At 35.9% G+C, this 21,438-nt stretch overlaps 1 protein-coding gene and 2 pseudogenes across 1 annotated transcript; 1 reads left to right on the forward strand and 2 right to left on the reverse strand.

Annotated features, from left to right (window-relative positions):
- The first annotated feature begins 2,532 nt into the window (after positions 1-2,532).
- LOC116115816 lies at positions 2,533-3,513 on the forward strand. The gene is made up of 3 exons (XM_031401954.1): positions 2,533-2,712; positions 2,796-2,990; positions 3,145-3,513. The coding sequence occupies exons 1-3, from the start codon at positions 2,533-2,535 to the stop codon at positions 3,511-3,513; spliced, it is 744 nt and encodes a 247-aa protein (XP_031257814.1).
- Positions 3,514-9,984: 6,471 nt separating this feature from the next.
- Positions 9,985-15,982, reverse strand: LOC116115834 (annotated as a pseudogene).
- A 2,860-nt stretch (positions 15,983-18,842) lies between these two features.
- LOC116115845 lies at positions 18,843-21,081 on the reverse strand (annotated as a pseudogene).
- Positions 21,082-21,438: the final 357 nt, after the last annotated feature.

The following is a 21,438-nucleotide window of genomic DNA, read 5'->3' on the forward strand; positions in this document are numbered from 1 at the left end:
CTTAGTCTTAGGGTTCATGTGTTGTTGGAAATTCTTGTTACTATCCTTTCCTAGTTGTCCAAGATCTATCCTACTCTTGACAAACAAGTTATTTCTATTCCTTTTCTGTATTTTCAACTCCAATTCCCTAGATTTCAGGCCAGCTATAATCAGGTCAACACTGGGAACTGTCCCAGTGTATTGTAAAGCATTTTTCACCACTAAGTACTCATCAGGCAATGAATTTAACAGTATCATCGCCAAACTAGAATCTCCTAGCTCTTGATTTGTACCTTTCAACACTAATGTCATCTTAAGAAACTCATCATGGTTTTCTTCTACAGACTTAGTAACATCCATTTTATAAGAGAATAAAGCTCCTTTAAGGAATGCTAAGTTTGGTGCAGACTGTAAGGAATAAAGGGATTTGAGTTTACCCTAGAGTGTGAGCGGTGTTTCCATGCCATCTACCTTTTGCAGGACTGCATCGGACAGATTCATTATGATTAGATTATAGGCTTCCTCATCCACTTCAGCCTTCTTTTTCAGTTTCTCTTCAGACCACTTGGTGGTGTCTTTTTCCAAAGCAAGCCCTACCTTATTATATGAAATGAGGGCCTTCATCTTCTTTTTCCATGTATTAAAATCGATCTTCCCACCATATTAGGAGATCTCCATACGAGTAGTGCTCATTGTACTATAATGATAGGGCAGGATAGTCTAAGGTGTACGTGGTGTTATTATACCAGAGGTCACCAAGTACTGCCAGGCAGTTTTTAAGGTGGTTACTGGTTTTCCAACTGAGATACCCTTAAACTTTTCAAACAAGACGAAAGTAACAATACTACTACAAGGGGCAAGATAGTCTAAGGTGTACATGGCATTGTTATACTAGAGGTCGTCAAGTACTGCCATACAGTTTTTAAGGCGGTTACTGGTTTTCCAGCCGAAATACCCTTAAACTTTATCAAACAAGACGAAAGTAACAATACTACTATAGCCCCTAGGCAATACCAAGATTTCTCCCCCTGACTCATGTTTGTGACTTAGACTAACCAATTCGACCAGATTTAGGACGATTTGAGACCCTAAAGCTCTAGAAGCTTTTAATTCGAAAAACCCCCAAATCCTAACAAAACCCTAATTTTGATTTTGCACGAATTTCGTCGATCCCTTGTGTTTGTGACCTAATCTCACGAATTAATCCTAAAACTCGACAAGATTCGAAGTCCTAATTATCTAGGAACCTTTAAATCGAAAAAACCTCAAAACTGACAAACCCTAATTTCGAATTCGTCAAGAATTAAACGATTTCTAAACCTAGATACACCTTAGAACTTTGGCTTTGATACCACTGTTATAACCCAAGCCTAATTAATCAATTCGCAATACAAACAAACACAATCAAGATTCAAGATCAAAACACACAAAAAATCAAGGCACGAATTTACCGTGGTTCGTCTATCCAATCTTGGATAGACTACATCCACGTTGAGCTCCGAAATACGGATACTCACAGCACTAAAAGATTATCCAACAATTACAAGAAGAAAACCATACAAATCTGCCGAAGTAGAGCAACACTCAACCTAGGCCTATTCGCTTAAGAAACTCTCTACAATCTGCAAGAAACAGAGGACTTAAACCAGCCTCAAGAAGGAAACGCAACCCTCTCTCTAACCTACCCAGATTATTCCCAGAAAGCCTCAGCAAATACCCAACCCTAGTTGCTCTCTAATCTTTCGCACAAACCCTAACTTTTCAAATTAGAAAATAATGCGGCTATTCACAACACTGTTGCTTCTTTTATATATGCACATATCAGCAAATATCAACCCTTGGATCTATCTTGATCTGACGGCCAGGATTCCTTTAATTAACTTAAATGAAACGACCCCGTTTTTGGCTTCACATTATTTTTTCAGATATAAATTTAGCAACAACATGCATTGCATTTCCCTGGTATTTGTAAATTAACGTTGGCAATATAAATTCACTTTTTGTGAACAAAAAAGAAAACAATTTAACCCCGTCAGTCTGGGGTGTGATTGTATATATAGTAGTATACTTTGAGCTTAGAAAGTGTTCTTTTTTCCTGGAAAATTATTGGATTATTAGCATAATCAGTTAATTAGGTTCAGTTAATTAGTTTAGTTAGCTAGTTAATTTGTTAATCTGTTAATTAGTTAGTAATCTGTTAGTTAGTTGTTAATTAGTTGTAGTTAGTTGTTAATCAGTTGTTATGGTTAATTAACTGTGGTTGACTAACTATGGTTACTTGTATATATAAGCTTCTCTGCTTGTAAACAAATTCCTAAAAAGCTAAATAAAAATTCTCTTCTCTCAAATGCGATTTCTTCATGGTATCAGAGCAGTGTTTTTCAACTGCAAAATCAGTAGCTTCAATTAAAGATTCAAGTTAGAATCAACTCTGTTTTTTCTTTTTCTTCTTCATCTCTCTGAAATCAGAATAAGTTCATCCAGCTGTTAGCTAAAATCTGTTGATTAATTCGACTGAATTTCTGCATAAAGTTGAAACAAATTCATCTCATAATGTCAAGTGTTACTGACTCAAGTTCACCTCTCTACATACATCCATCAGATACGCCTGGTTCAGTCCTTGTTTCAGAGCAACTTACGGGAATGGAAAATTATGGGATTTGGAGCCGTGCGATGATTGTTTCTTTAAGAGCAAAAAACAAATTAGGTTTTGTTGATGGATCTTGTGAGAAGGTAAATTTCAATCAATCTTTGCATGCACAGTGGGAGCGTTGTAATTCCTTGGTGTTAGCTTGGATTTTCAACACTGTTTAAAGGAAATCTTCAACAGTATTGTATACTCTAGTAGTGCGCAACAGGTTTGGCAAGATCTTCAAGAACAATACCACAAGTTCAATGGCACAAGAGTCTTTGGTATCCACAGAGAGATAGTTAACATGATGCAAGGAACTCACTCGGTTGCAATATATTACAACAAGCTGAAAACTCTATGGGATGAACTCAACTCATTGGTGAGTTTGCCACCACCTGACAGTGAATCAGCTAAAGCATATTTGGCACATCTTAACCAACAAAAACTTCTACAGTTCCTTATAGGACTTAATGACTCATACATTGGTGCGAAGTCAAATCTTGTTAATGGTTCCCCTACCTTTTGTCAAACAGGCTTATTCAATTGTAAATCAAGATGAAAGCCAAAAGGTCTTGACTGGATTTAATCAAAACACTGAAGTTACTACGACTCTTTACTCACAAGGGAATCAAAGAAATCAGACTCAGAGCTCAAAATATAAAGGAAAAAAACCCTATGTTGAATGTGATTACTACCACATAGCAGGACACAAGAAGGATAATTGTTACAAATTGCATGGATATCCGGCAGATTTTCAGTTTACCAAGAATAAGTCAGGATCAAAAGCTAAAGCCAATCAAGTTCACTCAAGTCAAGAATCAGATTCACAAACTGAATCAACAACCGACAACAACAAAGGAGTTAGCTTAAGCAATGTTTTAACTCCACAGCAGTATACTTAATTATTGATTCAGTTACTAGGCAAGGAGAACTTGGGAACACCATCAGCTAACCTGACAGGTAATATTGTTTCCCTATTTTCAAATTGTGGTGTTATTGATGATTGGATTCTTGACTCGGGAGCCACTGATCATATGACTCATAGTGTCCAAAATTTTACATCTGTTGATAATAAATCATCTACACCTAGTTGTGTTAGTCTCCCAAATGGAACAAAAACATCAATTCAACATATAGGGACTGTCAGCCTACAAGAAAATTTGTCACTGGATAATGTTCTATACATACCAGATTTTAAGTATAATTTATTATCAATTTCTAAAAGTTAGCCTCTGATGGTCAATGTTCTATCACTTTTTATCCGGATTTTTGTGTGATCCAAGATCTTTGGAATGGCAAACTGAAGGGGATTGGTAAGGAACACCAGGGGCTATATCACTTCATGCCAATTTCAAAAATCATCTCTTTTTTTCCTGGTTTTGTTTCAGCCTTAAATACACATTTGAGAATCAAAGTTTCTGATTGTAATAAAGCAACAGATTGCAAATCTCTCAATGTAGCTACTGATTCTTCAATAAACACATTGTCTCAAATTAAGGATGTTGTTCTTTGGCATAGGAGATTAGGACATGTTCCTTTATCAATCTTGCAGGATTTACATCATACTTTTAATAATCATTACAAGTTCCATTGTGACACTTGTCCTTTAGCCAAACATACCAGGTTATCTTTCCCTACCAGTAACACAACCACTTCTCACACATTTGAACTGTTGCATTTGGATGTTTGGGGCCCTTACAAGATTGCTACTCAAGGTAATGCACATTTCTTTCTCACTGTGGTAGATGATTTCACTAGGACCACGTGGATTTTTTTGCTACAATTCAAGTCTGATGTATTCTAGACTTTGAAGAATTTTTTGCAAATGGTTCAGAATCAATATAATCACACTCCTCAGTATGTTAGAACTGACAATGGCACAGAATTTTTCAATAATCAGTGTTGTGAATTGTTGTCTAGCTTAGGGATTATACACCAAAGCACTTGTGTCTACACTCCACAGCAACCTGATTACTTGTGGGGATATGCTGTCAAAGTTGCTGTATATATAATCAATCAGTTACCTACCAAAGTTTTACATGGATTATCTCTTTTTGAGAAGTTTTATGGCCATAAGCCAAATTTGGATCATTTGAGAGTCTTTGGCTGTTTAGCCTATGCTTCCAATCTGCCTATTCAAGACAAGTTAGCTCCCAGATCAGTACCCTGTGTTTTCCTTGGGTATTCATCCACAAAAAAGGGTTATATACTATATGATTTGACTTCTCAGAATGTTTGCATTATCAGAGATGTTTTATTTTATGAACAGATTTTTCCTTTCTCATTACAGCAAGCTCCTAAATCTTCTTTTCCAGCTGACATTTCTACTGCTACTTTTATGGAAGAAGAGCCTACTGCATATTTTACTCCCCATATTCCTGACACAGATTCGACTCTATCTAGATCCTCCTCTGCACCTCCTGCACCTTTCTCTGTTCAGAATCTAGCTCATACACCACCAGTATCTACCACTCTGATTCGAAGATCCAGCAGACCTACTCGACCTCCCATTTGGACCACTGACTTTGTGTGTCCTACCCTGCCCAACTCCAATCAGATTAGCCTTTTAAAGTACCCTATTCATAACTATCTCACATATGCCCATCTGTCATCAGCCTATCAAACCTGTTTGTCCAGTATTTCAGCCCTTTCTGAGCCTACTTCTTTTACTCAAGCTTCCAAGGATCCTCATTGGATTGCAGCTATGCAAAAGGAACTTCAGGCCTTGGAGAGAAATGACACTTGGTCCCTTGTTCCTCTACCTTCCGGGAAGACTCCAATAGGGTGCAAATGGGTTTATAAGCTCAAATATCATGCTGATGGGACTCTAGAGAGATATAAAGCCAGATTGGTAGCCAAAGGTTTCACCCAGCCGGCGGCATTATTAGGGAACCTTTCTCCATGGGGAAGATGGTGACTGTAAGACTAGTTTTGCTATTGCTTCTATGGAAAATTGGCCATTATTTCACTTAGATGTTGACAACGCCTTTCTCCAAGGGGTCCTTTAAGAGGACATTTATATGCAAGTGCCACAAGGCTCTCTAATCATCATGATAAGTCCTTAGTGTGCAAACTCCATAAGTCACTGTATGGCTTAAAACAGGCTTCTAGGGCCTGGAACACTAAGTTGACTAATGCTTTCTGGCTGTGGCTTCCTTCAATCTCCAGCAGATCACTCATTCTTCATAAGCGCAATCATGATCAGATTGGGCTTCTATTGGTATATGTTGATGATCTGGTCATCACTGGCAGTGACAATAGGTTGATTGCAGAAACTAAAGCTCTCCTATTCCAACTTTCACTTTCAGCTTAAAGATCTTGGTTCTCTCAAATATTTTTAGGCTTTGAGGTTGCTCGATCTTCCAAAAGAATCTGTCTTTGCCAACGTAAATATGCTTAGAGATAGTTGATATTATGGCTTAGTTGCTGCCAAACCAGCTTCTGTTCCTCTTGATCCCAATTCAAATTCACTACTGTGGACTTTGATAAATCTTTCCAACAGCTCAGCTTCACATCAGCAGGATCTTCCCTTAGCTGATCCTACAGTTTATCAGAATTGGTTGGCAGATTACTCTACTTATGTCTCACCCGTCCAGATATTACATTTGCTGTCCACTTGCTTAACCCATCCACTTGCTTAGCCACATTCTCTTCTCTCAAATGCGATTTCTTCAAAAATACCTATTTGGTGTTGCTTCAAAAACCTAAGAATATTTTGTGTTTTTCAACTAAACATTTCTATGTTCCAAATATTTTTTGGGTTGATTCGAGACTCTGTAGGCAAACCAAAAGTAAAACTTAATATAAGTTTGTCTCCAGCTTTTTTCTAATTGATTTAAATCTATAAATCATGAATTACATAAACACTCTTTTACAATTCATATGTTGTCTAATACAGTTTTAATATGTAAATAAATAAATTAATATAATAATTCACATACGATAACATCTAATTTGATATATTAATAATACTGAATTTTATAATCCTCATAATATACAAAATGTGATGTCATTTAGGAAGCAGATCAGGAACAAATAATATTATTCTAATTGGAGTGGTTTACAATAACTAAAAAAAATAAAAAAATTGAAGTATTGAATCCTAATATCGTGATTATTGAAAACGACCAAACTACGTGCAATATCCAACAAGATTATGAGAAATCTGTTAAAATATTTATGAATATACTGGGAAGCATTGAGTTGCTTGCATTAAAAATTAAAATAAGAGAGGGCCGTGGGCAAATAGCGCTGCTCATGGCCTATCCGATGGAATTATATAGTGTAACTTTACGTGGTCTATGGCCCACCTTATCTTTTAGCCACGTGATTTATTAACATCAGCGGATTCACCAATTTGTGCGGTTGTGCCACTTGCTTATAAAACATTTCTCTTCAAATTGCGTTCCGATACTACTGTTCAATTTCTTGTCGCACCAAATCTGATTACGATAAAAAAAATACATTGATTGGATTAGATTCTTTTGTAACCCTAATACTCACTTCCAGATCTTATCAAGATTCCTTAACAAATCCATAAAATAATAAGGAAGAAATAAGTAAGCCATGTTTCGACAAATTCCATAGATTCATGTAAATATATGGAGAGGATCATTAATTCTGTTCTATATTGTTGTGATAGTGCTGATTTATCTTATATTTAATGGGTATATATTGTTGATGCGGATTTTAATATCAACGAAAAGGTACATAAGACTTCAAGGAATATTATCAAAGGGTCTGAGATATGAATATGATGTTGAACCTGTGAATGATAATAAAAATATACGTAAAAGAAATGAAATAACATGCAAGAATAATTTTAAAGTGGTTCAGATGTAAAAAATAATTCATACATCGATTGTTATTTTATTAATGTTTACAGAGAATATTGCTCTAGAGAGATAACTGCTTTATATCTATTCAGAAAATCAAAGATCAATCTCTGGTTTGAGGGTGGAGACCCCTACTATAGTATTCCGAAGGTAATTTTAAGAATGAACTATGAAATAATTCACATACAATCTGACATGTGATAATACACTTGTTAACTTATAAATGAAATAGGTTATATGCAAATTAACACGTAACTTGAAAGATAACTTAAGGCGAAGATCCCACTACGGACCTAAATGTGGCTTTTAAGAGGTGGTTTGGCTTTTAAAAGAGTTGTCTTCTAGAGAGTTAACACGCGTTTTGATGATGGCACCTTGGCGACACATGACGTTAATTCAATTTGCATGAATTTATTACCGAAGAAATATATACCAATTGTTGTCTTTTTAAAACAGTTTGTCAGTAGAAGCACTGTGAAGACGACGGTATTGATAGCAACCGCATCGTTTGAACTGTCTCCATAATGTAACCGAAAAGCCTAGCGTTGCTTTGACAGCTATGGAATTGATGTTATGTGTGTTGTTGGTGTGGATAAACGTAAGTTAACGTTATAATTCTCTGCTGGAATTATATGTGTTTAATCAAATCGATACAGGAAGAAGATAGTAAATTTTAATTTTGTGTATAGTATTTTCAACACTGAAAATCAAACCTTTTTTCTAGTATATAAAACGGCTCAAAGTGGACTTGAATTTGATTGTGAAAAATTAGTAACTTTACTGAGTTTTGCTTACATTGAATGGAGAAAGAAAAAATTAGATTAATAAGAAACAATACATGGAATGTAAGTATAAAAATATGAACATGTTGGTGATTAATTATAAAGAAGCTCAAATTATGCAGATGTATTGAAGTGATGGAAACACAAAAGCAACACTATCCAAGTAAATTCGTACATAATCTATATATAGTAACTCATGTACTGTTTTCTAGAGGGCACTAAATTTTATGAAAAAAGAAATTACACAGTGATATACAAAACATAATCGACCTGTTCAATGGTCAGACGCCGCATGATCAAAATAGATTTGACGCGTTTGGCCGCCATGAATTTGTCGTGTGTTAACTTTTAGAGTCGTCCCGTGACCAGTCTTTGAACACGCACAGTTAGAATGATTAAACATCATCTTCGTCGTCAAGGAAATGACACATCCCGTGAAAATGGCAGAATCCGTAATTTCATTTTGTTTTTTCCATTATGATAGGCTTCTTTCTTTCCGTTTTTTAGAACTTTGATTTTGTTTTAATGTCGGTGATAATTCAGACAAAATCTTTTTTACATACATTTATCAAAGCATAGCCTTGTATTACATACATTTTCAGAACTTAAGAACCAAATCAATTCACCCTCTCTCCTCCTTTGGCCTTGTTAGTTGGTGTTCTATTTATATGATTTTATTTCTCATTGCGTGCATACTCACAGACAAAAACAAGTCCGTGGGATTCTGGGTGAGGATGGTGATGAAACCATATAATTAGCGTGCGAATTACCAATTTGAATACTAGAAAAAAGATTCACCAATTTGGTACATCATAAATTCTGCATGCAAAAAACCCAGATATCTCACGTTTCAGCATGAAATTATTTACACAAACTTCCAAAGCTCCAGAAACATTATAAATTGATTGCCAATTAAAGCGAGTATCCAGAAAGTAATTACCCAAAACTGTACTAAATCAATGTGAAAAGCATGGTTAATTTAATGCTTTGATACCATCTACCATTTATGATTTTGGGCTGCACCTTCTCACAAGTCACAACTTTGGAGTTATATTGCTGTGCCGTTTTCTTCATGATTTATTTAGTCTACCATATTCATACGGTTTTTGCCGACTTATTGTCTATGATAAATGAGCTCTTGTGAACTAGTTAGATTTCAAACTAATTCAGAAAATTTACCTCTCTTTAACTTTACCATCCATCAGAAATTCTTAAGAAATTTGCATGGATGCGAATAGGCAATCAAAACCCTTGTGTTCACTCAAACTTTAGATAACATCCATGAAAAAGTTTATCTGAGTGACATACAACTCATACAAATATAAAAAAGGCATCAACCAAAAACCATATGCAATTGACAATTCTACACTTCATCGCTTTTGTTTTTTTGGTTCTTTTTTCTCTTATTTTAATAAATATTGGGAAAGAACCACTGAGAAAGAAAAACAAAGAAAAGGAAAAGAAATCTGCTGCCTTCAAATTGGGTTTCTTCCCATCCAGCCATATTCCCACACACACTTCACTTCTCACTTAATCTTTGTACACCTTTTTTTTTTTTTTTTTTTTTTTTTTGCTCGAACCCCTCACGTTTGGTGCTGAATTGACAATATAAAATTGCATATAGTAAACTCTATTTTCATGAAATTAGTCTAAAACAGAAGAGCCAAATAAGGGGGAGCCATCGGCTAAGTTATCTTAACAAATGGTTGGAACCCGGATGACCCAGACGACTATAATATAAGTTATATAACCCACTTTACACAGTGGTCCAAGTCATATCGTTCTCAAAAATCCAATGACAGACCTCAATTCGCCCGGGACCCGAACCCAAAGCCAAGAATGCGCCATGGGTGGGGCTCCAAGCCGAGGTATCCAAATGACAGATGGCAACGCCATGGTTGATCTTTGCCTTGGTGTTGGGATCTAGGATATCAGCTTCATACACCCGAACTTTAGGAACAGAGTGGCAGTAATAAAGCAAATAAGGGAACAAACTCTGGTGACAAGACACTGATTTAGTAACTTTACCACCGTTGATTCCTTTGATTGATCCGACCATTATCTTCTTCTTCGATCCATTCAAGTTTTCCGTCGAACGAACCACCACGTTGCGGCCCAGATTGAGGTTGCGAAGTCGATCATGTCCTCAACCGAACCCACACAGCGCTTGTCTCCCCAGCGCTCGGCGCCCTCTGCACTCGCTCAAAGTGTCCTTAATTATCGTCTCCATGGGGAATTATCAGCGGCGTGGAACAATTGCTTCAATTGAGAGACTTTAACTGGAAAACGGTAATTTGGAGACAATAGTGCGGGGCAAAACGACCTTTTGGGCATTTTATCTTTAATGTCCGGCATTGGCATCACGTTCCCCTTCTTGAGCATGGACTCTCTAAAGAATTTGCCAGGCTCCACCATCTATTTACCAAACTGCCACAGTGGCTGCCATTTTGGAGAAGTTGAAGAGCTGACATTGTTTTACTTGCAAAAGTAACCCCAGTCTTGGCGTAATCTTTGAAAGTGTTGTTAACTCCATAAGTCTTGAATCCACCGTGTGGCTTTAGCGCCCTGCCATATCCTTTAAACACGTCTGTACCTTCATTGAACGAATTCCCATAATTTGAAAATTTAACTTTTGCAGAATTCGAATTCTTGGCGTAAGATTGAAACGAATCGTCACCGACATTGGATTGGTCTCTGTAACTGGAGAAACTTTCCACAGCTGCATTGCCACCGTCGCCGTAATTGTTAAACTTATTGGTCGGAACATTGCCGTCATCACCGTACGAAGTGAAAGTATCATTAGCCCCATTGCCTCGCTCGCCGTAACCCGAAAAACCGAACCCATTACATTTGATCCTTTTCCGTAACTGGAAAACACATTGGGGATCCGTTTGACTTCTTTCCATAAGCGGTGAAGTCCTGATTGCCTGCTTTGCGTTGTCGGTGTATGTGGTGAACTTGTTGGTCCGGCCGACGCATCGGCGTTGTAAGTGGTGAACCGGATATTAGGGACATTGACGTCCCCGTTGTAGCTCTTGAAATTACTGCTGCTACCGGTTGCGCCGGTGCCGTAGGTGTTGAAGCTCTGGTCTGCAACTGGCTTCCCGGCATAACTCGAAAATCGATCCTCATGACCACTGAGTCCCGGCTGTATCGACGGAACGAGTCGACTGGGAGTTGTCACCGTCGGAGTAGTTCTTAAACGAGTCACTCCACCGGGACGAAGCGTACCGTAATTGGTAAAGTTCTTGTTCAGATAAACAGCAAAGTTGGCGTTGGTGTCGTGCTTCTCGAGACGGGGATAAATCGGGGAAACAGAAGAGTTTAGCGGTGGAACAAAAGGATGGGAGAACAGAAGAGAGAGTGTTCTGGGGGGGCGAGTTTGGCAAAATTAGTGGAGTCGACTGCATTTAATGGAGAAGCCTTAGAGAGAAGAAAGGCAGATTTTGGTAAATTGTGGCGGATCTCTTTGTCCCAGTATCTAAGCAGGTAGCTTTTGGTGTGAATGGATTTTCTTTGGCAGTAATTTCGCCGGAAATCGCGGAAGCAGCCGAGAAATTGACTGCTTGCCAAATAAACCAAAGTAAGAACCATTAAAAAAGAAAGAAAAACTGGGATTGGGGGGAGAAGATTAATAGCTTACATTGAAGAGGAGGAAAAGGAGGCAGAGGGAGAGAAGAGGTGAAGTTGTTTTTGTTTAAGCATTTTATTTTAAAACAGAGAGAGAGAATGTTGGTGCCTTCTCGGGCTTGTAGATACAAAGTATTTATAAATGGGAGAGTTAGAGCTTCCGGTTTGCTTCTCTTTTGAACGTTATTAATGAGCTTTGCTGGCACTCTGAAATAAGAGAAAAAAAAATTAATTTAGGAACAAAGTGAGAATAAGAGAAAAGGAAAAGGAAAAGCCTTTGTCAAAACTAGAACCACCATTTCAAGCAGTCATATTAAATAATGGAATATTCGTAAATAATTTTGATTGTTACGAGTATAATATATGAGTATCTTTTGACATTTTGATATTTATGCTTGTATTTGTAGTATTGCAGGAATCTTGAGTTTAATGTGAAAATTAGGTGGAATCATTAATATATTAAAATTTAAAAACAATTTTTTGAATTCAATTGAAGGTTGGATTACTTTAGAAATTATCAATCTCCGAAAAGAGAAACATGGTACTTTTTTTTTTTTTCAATCAAAGTTTGACGAAGTTTGTTCTATTCTTTAAGTTTTAAAGTTTAAATCTTAGGACTATCTATTATAAAATATTGTAGTTTACTTAACCTTTAATTTATAAGGCCAATAAACTGACCTAACTACTCTTATTTACTTATACTAGCATTTATTGTCATAACTTGTTAGAGAAAATAATGAAGCCGTGAGACGAAAGTAAAAGCAGTTTTTGAAAATAGGAAGAGTCCACTTTTGGTATTGATTGACAGCAAGGTAAGTATTGAGACGCGTGCTTGCTGTTGGCAGTTTCCTATTGGTCATCTTTCCTTTTAAATATAGATTAGAGCGCGTTTAGCTCTATATTTTTTTTTTATTTTTTGTTTTGTTTTATGTGTATGGCTTAATTTGTGATTCTTTTCGTGAACCCTCATTATTAGTATGTTCATGTCGATGAAGCTGACATCCTTTACCATCGTACATTCAAGTTTGTTTGGTCAATGTCTTTTCAATCCTCTCTCTCAACCCAATTCTATTCTTCATCGGCGATCACTGTTTTAATTGATTTCATTTATTACAGTCAACCCTGACTTATTCGAGAATTCCCTACCTTGTGGGATCGATGGGGTTTTTTCGGAATGTTGGGTTTTTCTACCATTCCTACATAGACTAACATAAAACAAATGTGAAATTGAAAGTAAATATTTTCGGGTGACCCGAATACATATTGGTAGTGTGGTTTCGGGGCAAGTGAAAGAGGACAATATTTAGTTTAGTTATAGAAGTAACAAATATTAGTTTGTAATTGAAAGAATCTGGATAAGACAAGTTAAAAAAAAAGGCTGTTGTGTTGTGCTCTCCCATGCCATGCTATCTCCACTTTTGTTGCATTGTCCTTTCAATATTCAAAACCCAAACCCTTCCTTTATTATTTTATGTATTTGTTAGCTCACAGCTTCCGCATGAAAATTGCTTTATTTATTTATATTTTCTCAACCAAAACACCAAAAATATGAATGCACCCATTATGGTCTATCATTATTACCTAATCTATTATTCAGTAGTATATTTTTATTAAAATATCATTATCCCTTTGAAACTCATTTATATGATAAAAACTAAAACTAAAATAAAGTGTTAAAAGAATATTTTGTTCTCTTCAATCTTATGTTAAGCTTAGTTGGGGATTGTTGTAGCCTTAAGTTTAACATGTTTTTATCCAACTTTGAAAATAAATAACTTTAAATTAATTTTCGAGTGTCCCGGGTAAAAAATTTTATTTTGTAATTTTTAAAGTACAAATGGACATACTTGTCATTTTACAATGTTAAATCATCTTATAGATTAATCTATTTAAATCCTTAAATAAGTCTGATTATTTCATAATCAGATTCAAACTTAATCAATTTCGGATAAAGCAAATGCTCAGTCATCAGCTTCAGCAATGAAAATATTTGGAATTAATCCAAAGAAAATAACACAATTCAAAGAAAAGCTTAAAAGTTCTTAAATGAATTGGATATACTGCAAGATATTTATAGTACTTAGATCAAGACATAACAGCCTTCTGGAGAGAAGCTTTATATAATTTGATTTTAACTTTTTCTTTTGCATGTTTTGTGTGTTATAATAATAAAGCGTTCTTAAATTATTGCTCTTACAAGTGTCACTGCCCACTTGACATTGGAGCGCAAATTGGAACCCATAAAACGACATTCCTGTATTTAATATTTATACAAGAGTGTTTTTTTTTTATTTTAAAAAAAAAAAGTTCTAAATTATTAAACAAGTATATACCTTTTTAACTACATAAAAACAATATAACGAGAGTGGAATCTTCGGTCATTATTCATTAATTTTGAGATCTTAAAAAATTAATTAAGACAAGTATAAATTGATCTAAACCATCTAAATTATTAAAAAACAAAAAAAAAGTGGGACATGAGATGTAACTTCTAGAAATTTAGGAAAATGGTAAGTATACTCTCTAGCTAAGGAGTCTAAAAGCAATAGATGACTTAATGTGATATTAAAGACCCCACTAAATATTATAATTTCAAACTTATCTATGCCAAATCACATGTGCACTTGAATACCCTCACAAAAATGGGATCTATCAACTGGGATTTTGACTTTTGAGTATAATTATTTTGATTTTGAAAATGGGACAGAACTTTAACGTATACAAACTCTATGTTTCAAAATTTATATGGCATTCTATATGTGAATAACTGAGTTTTATATATAAATATAAATTGTATAAAATGATTAAAATAATTTTTATGTTAATGTTATCTAAATTTTAAATACATAATCTTGTTGCTTATGGGTGCTAATATTTTAGATTCTTTTTTGTGACTTATGCTTTAACGATTAACATTATTTAAACTGACTCGTTTATTTAATCATGAAAATGATAGGATCCTAAGATTCTTGGGGACTTTAGCTAATGAAAATGGAAGAGGATGGCCATGGCCCCGGCATATGTCTATGAACTATGACATTAATATTTGTACGAAATTTATTTATTTTTGAAGAATATGGATATAAAAGAATAATTTGATTCTTCTCACAATTAATATACTAATTTTCTATATATTATATTTTCCATTTATTTATTAATTTAATTAGATGTTATAATTCGATGTGCTCCACCCTTTTAATATGATGTTATTTGTGAGGAAATATGAACCCAAATAACCGTTTATCCTTTGATTTACGAAATTGGAAAGTCGGCAATTTATGCATGAAAAACAAGTCTCGACTCTTGACGCGTTAAGAATATATTGTTATCTTTTATTGTACGAGAAACTCATATACTACTGTCTACACCAAAATAAATAAATAATAATAAATGAAATGTGGTAAATGAAATAAATGTATTAATGTTGGTTCAACTAATAAGTAGACTTGGCAAACGGGCGAGCCGGATAAACATGTGTCGTGGGTAAAACGGGCATAGGTCTACGGGTCAAAATTTTGTACAGGTCGAAATATACATGACCTATCAATAGTACAAGAACTCTAAATATCATAAATCAAGCATATTCTACCCGGAACTCTCTCTAAAGCAAGCTTAATATTTTCCTTCTCTCTATAATATATCTTTACGCAATTCGTCTTAGCGGTGTTCGTAGTATAAGACTTAACTTCATGATTCAAATACATGTGGATATCTCTAGTTCCTTCATGCTCCACTATTGAATATGGATAACTATGTTTTATGATTCCTATTGTCATTTTCTCACGATAAATCTCTTGAGAAATCCTCAAACATCACAATCTAGTATCACAATCCATCATCAATTGATATACAATACTAATGGTACGTTTAGGACAACCTTTCATATGACGCTTCAAATTCTTAGTCCCATGAGTGAAACTACGATATGCATAAGACTTACTATAAATCAAACACTTTGCCCTCTCATTCCCATTCTCATCTTTATATGTTGTAAATTGACCCCAAACCTCTAAAACTTTACGTTTTTTTGGACAAACAGTACTAGCACTAGAAGAAGGTTGACCTACGGCTACATTACGACCACCTTCTATTGCCTCATTAAACAAATTTGTAGACTCCTCCATACCAAGCTAATCTAAAGGACACAACAGAGTATTATATTTAAATTAATTAATCAATTATAACAATTCATCCAAAATAAAAACAAAACACTCCCATATATTTTACAAGCAAACGAACCCTACCAAATGGTTGGATTTTTCCAACTTAACACTCCTCAACTCAAAAAACTAAAAACAGTAAGTTTTGGGACAAACTAACCTGGGTATAATTCAGATTTCAGAGGATTCTTCTGCAACTCAGTATTGTCTAAACTCTGAAACGAAACTAACTTGCAAAACAGTAAGTTAGAGATTGTTATGAAAGACTTCAAGATAGCGAGAGCCGAGAGCATGTAACTACTTTATCTTTCTCACCTATTACTGCTTTCGGCTTTCCTAACAGAAACAGACTAACACAATGACAATACATTATACAATAATTAACATCTATGTTGAGTTAATCAAAAGCCGGATATACTTTTTAATTTTTATAACAGCCCTAAAAATATGCAAATCCAAGCATATTAACTAAGAAGTAATAAAGTATAACAAAAAACAACATACCTTACTTTCAGTCTTAGATGGCTACGACATTGTTGTGACATCGACAAAGATTGAAAGATTCAGCTATGGTGAAGGCGTGAGGCAACGATGACGTGAGAGAGAGCTACTACTGAGAGTGACTATTGCTACTGAGAGTGAGGCGGTGTCAGAGTGAGAGCTGCTGCTGTCCAAGTGAGATGGCGTTAGAGTAAGAGAGAATGAGAGTGAGAGTTGCCGCTGTTCGAGTGAGGTGGCGTTGGAGTGATAGAGAATGATGGCCTAGGTTTGGGATCTACCGTTCGTCGACGTGAGCATGAGAGAGTTGAGATTGAGTGTTTGAGTTTGATTGTTTCTGTTTGAGAGAATGAGAGTCGTGTTTTTTTTTTTTTTTTTTTTTTCCCCAATTTGGGAGTTAGGGTTTTGTTAATTTGAATTATTGAATATATTTTTTTAAATTAAAGTACGGGTACCCACAGGCATTACCCAATCCACCCACAAATTTCATGAACAGGCCGGGTACGGGTAATTTAAAAACAGGTATTTTAAAGGGATACCTCCGTTGCGGGTACGACCTGTTTTGGCAGGTCTATTAATAAGTAATAATCAATCCACCGTACATCAAGAATTCAACCTGGAAGCACACCATCCAACGCTTATTGATAACAAATCAGTATTAATTGTACTGCTGATTTGACATTTTTAACTCTATTGCTATCTATTTTCACTAGCTGATTTTTTTTCTTTTGTCTTATATTATAATTTTTTTGTAGTTTTTAAAAATCTACTGAAATTAATTGATGAGCGGTGAATTCACAAACTAATAAGCAGGAGAGAGAGATCCATATCCTTATTGGAATGAGTATCAATTATCAAACATTTCACATGGCACGTGCGCTACTCCCTGGACTTTGAAACACAAGTTTACTTATTAAAAACAACAGATCATATGGATTTTTGCAGAAGATAAACATCATCTTCGTCGTCAAGGAAATGACACATCCCGTGAAAATGGCAGAATCCGTAATTTCATTTTGTTTTTTCCATTAATGATAGGCTTGCTTTCTTTCCGTTTTTTAGAACTTTGATTTGTTTTAATGTCGGTGAAATTCAGACAAAATCTTTTTTACATACATTTTATCAAACCATACCTTTGTATTACATACATTTTCAGAACTTAAGAAGCAAATCAATTCACCCTCTCTCCTCCTTTGGCCTTCTTAGTTGGTGTTCTATTTTATGGAGTTATTATTCTCATTGCGTACTACTCACAGACAAAAACAAGTCCGTGGGATTCTGGGTGAGGATGGTGATGAACCATTATAATTAGCGTGCGAATTTACCAATTTGAATACTAGAAAAAGATTCACCAATTTGGTACATCATAAATTCTGCATGAAAAAAAAACCCAATATCTCACAGTTTCAGCATGAAATTAATTTACACAAACTTCCAAAGCTCCAGAAACATAATAAATTGAGCACCATTAAAGCGAGTATCCGAAAGTAATTACCCAAAACTGCAAGAAAGTACTAAATCAATGTGAAAGCATGGTTAGTTTAATGCTTTAATACCATCTACCATTTAATATTTGTGTGCCTACAAGTCACAACTCGGAGTTATAATTGCTGTGCCTTTTTCTTCATGTTATTAGTCTACCATATTCATACGGTTTTTGCCGACTTTATTGTCTATGATAAATGAGCTCTGTGAACTAGTTAGATTTCAAACTAATTCAGAAAATTTACCTCAATTTAAGCTTTACCATCCATCAGAAATCTTTTTAATCATTAGAAATTTGCGGATGCGAATAGGCAATCAAAAGCCCTTGTGTTCACTCAAACTTTAGATAACATCCATGAAAAAGTTATGTAAAATGCCCAACATTTATATAGTGACATACAACTATACAAATATAAAAAAGGCATCAACCAAAAACCATATGCAATTGACAATTCTACACTTCATCGCTTTGTTTTTTTTTTTTTTTCGGTTCTTTTATCTCTTATTTTAATAAATATTGGGAAAAACCACTGAGAAAAAGAAAAACAAAGAAAAAGGAAAAAGAAATCTGCTGCCTTCAAATTGGGTTTCTTCCCATCCACCATATTCCCACACACACTGCACTTCTCACTTAATCTTTGTACACCTTTTTTTTTTTTTTTTTTCTCGAACCCCTCACGTTTGGTGCTGAATTGACAATATAAAAATTGCATATAAGTAAACTCTATTTCATGAAATTAGGTCTAAAAATAGAAGAGCCAAATGAGAGGGAGCCATCGGCTAAGTTATCTTAACAAATGGTTGGAACCCAGATGACTATAATATAAGTTATATAACCCACTTAATCAGCAGTGGTCCAAGTCATATCGTTCTCAAAAATCAATACAGACCTCAATTCGCCCGGACCCGAACCCAAAGCCAAGAATGCGCCATGGGTGGGGCTCCAAGCCGAGGTATCCAAATGACAGATGGCAACGCCATGGTTGATCTTTGCCTTGGTGTTGGGATCTAGGATATCAGCTTCATACACCGAACTTTAGGAACAGAGTGGCAGTAATAAAGCAAATAAGGGAACAAACTCTGTGACAAGACACTGATTTAGTAACTTTACCAACCGTTGATTCCTTTGATTGATCCGACCATTATCTTCTTCTTCGATCCATTCAAGTTTCCGTCGAACGAACCACCCGTTGCCCCAAGATTGAGGTTCCAAAGTCGATCTGTCCTCAACCGAACCCACACAAGCTTGGTCTCCCCACGCTCGGCGCCTCTCTCACTCGCTCAAAGTGTCCTTAATTATAGTCTCCATGGTGGAATTATCAGCGGCGTGGAACAATTGCTTCAATTGAGAACTTTAGAACTGGAAAACGGTAATTTGGAGACAATAGTGCGGGGCAAAAACGACCTTTTGGGCATTTTATCTTTAATGTCCGCATTGGCATCACGTTCCCCTCTTGAGCATGGACTCTCTAAAGAATTTGCCAGGCTCCACCCATCTATTTACCAAACTGCCACTAGTGGCTGCCATTTTAGGAGAAGTTGAAGAGCTGCATTGTTGTACTTGGCAAAAGTAACCCCAGTCTTGGCGTAATCTTTGAAAGTGTGTTAACTCCATAAGTCTTGAATCCAACCGTATGGCCTTTAGCCCCTGCCATATCCTTTAAACACGTCTGTACCTTCATTGAACGAATTCCCATAATTTGAAAATTTAACTTTCGCAGAATTCGAATTCTTGGCGTAAGATTGAAACGAATCGTCACCGACATTGGATTGGTCTCTGTAACTGGAGAAACTTTCCACAGCTCATGCCACCGTCGCCGTAATTGTTAAACTTTTGGTCGGAACATTGCCTTCATCACCATACGAAGTGAAAGTATCATTAGCCCCATTGCCTCGCTCGCCGTAACCCGAAAAACCCGAACCCATACTTTGATCCTTCTCCGTAACTGGAAAACACATTGGGATCCGTTTGACTTCTTTCCATAAGCGGTGAAGTCCTGATTGCCTGCTGTGGGCGTTGTCGGTTTATGTGGTGAACTTGTTGGTCCGCGCGACCGCATCGGCGGTGTAAGTGGTGAACGGATATTAGGGACATTGACGTCCCCGTTGTAGCTCTTGAAATTACTGCTGCTACCGGTTGCGCCGGTGCCGTAGGTGTTGAAGCTCTGGTCTGCAACATTGGCTTCCCGTGCATAACTCGAAAATCGATCCTCATGACCACTTAGTCCCGGCTGTATCGACGGAACGATCGACTGGGAGGTGTCACCGGCGAGTAGTTCTTAAACGAGTCAACTCCACCGGGCGAAGCGTACCGTAATTGGAAAGTTCTTGTTCAGATAAACAGCAAAGTTGGCGTTGGTGTCGTGCTTCTCGAGACTCGGGGTAAATCGGGGAAACAGAAAGTTTAGCGGGAACAAAAAGGGAGAACAGAAGAGAGAGGTTCTGCGCGAGTTTGGCAAAATTAGTGGAGTCGACTGCATTTAATGGAGAAGCCTTAGAGAGAAAAAGGCAGATTTTGGTAAATTGTGCGGATCTCTTTGTCCCAGTATCTAAGCAGGTAAGCTTTTGGTGTGAATGGATTTCTTTGGCAGTAATTTCGCCGGAAATCGCGGAAGCAGCCGAGAAATTGACCTGCATTGCCAAATAACCAAGTAGAAATTAGAATCCATTAAAAAAGAAAAGAAAAACTGGGATTGGGGAAGAAATTATAGCTTACATTGAAGAGGAGGAAAAGGAGGAAGAGGGAGAGAAGAGGTGAAGTTGTTTTTGTTTAAGCATTATTATTTTAAACAGAGAGAAGAGAGAAGAAGAATGTTTGCGCTTCTCGGGCTTGTAGATACAAGTATTTATAAAGAAGAGTTAGAGCTTCCGGTTTTCTTCTATTTGAACGTTATTAATGAGCTTTGCTGGCACTCTGAAATATTTTTAATTTAGGAACAAAGTGAAAGAATAAAGAGAAAAAGGAAAAGGAAAAGCCTTTGTCAAAACGAACCACCTTTTCAAGCAGTCAATTAAATAATGGAAATATACGTAAAATAATTTTGATTGTCGCAGTATAATATACGAGTATCTTTTGACATTTTTGATATTTATGATTGTATATGTATTATTGTGGAATCTTGAGTTTAATGGAAAAATTAGGTGGAATTACTTATAATTAAAATTTAAAACAATTTTTTGAATTCAATTGAAGGTTGATACTTTAGAAATAATACAAATCTACAAAGAGAAACATGGTACTACATAGCATTTATTGTCTAAGTAATAGGTTTAAACTTAAATTATCTACTATAATAATATTATAGCTTACTAACCTTTTAAATTTATAAGGCGATTTAAACTCTTCACTAAAAAATAATAATAAAATATATATACTTTCTACTTATCAGCATTTATTGTCCAAATGCATAACTTGTATAGAGAAAATAATGAAGCCG

The sequence above is a fragment of the Pistacia vera genome, unplaced genomic scaffold (assembly GCF_008641045.1).
Source record: "Pistacia vera cultivar Batoury unplaced genomic scaffold, PisVer_v2 Contig1224, whole genome shotgun sequence".
Classification (NCBI taxonomy): domain Eukaryota; kingdom Viridiplantae; phylum Streptophyta; class Magnoliopsida; order Sapindales; family Anacardiaceae; genus Pistacia; species Pistacia vera.

What these genes read in the sequence shown, in the direction of transcription:
- LOC116115816 (XM_031401954.1), top strand. Translation starts at nt 2,533, where the DNA reads ATGTCAAGTGTTACTGACTCAAGTTCACCTCTCTACATACATCCATCA. An exon ending in TTGATGGATCTTGTGAGAAG is followed by an intron (nt 2,713 to 2,795) that starts GTAAATTTCAAT and finishes CACTGTTTAAAG; the next exon opens with GAAATCTTCAACAGTATTGT. An exon ending in GGGATGAACTCAACTCATTG is followed by an intron (nt 2,991 to 3,144) that starts GTGAGTTTGCCA and finishes TTTGTCAAACAG; the next exon opens with GCTTATTCAATTGTAAATCA.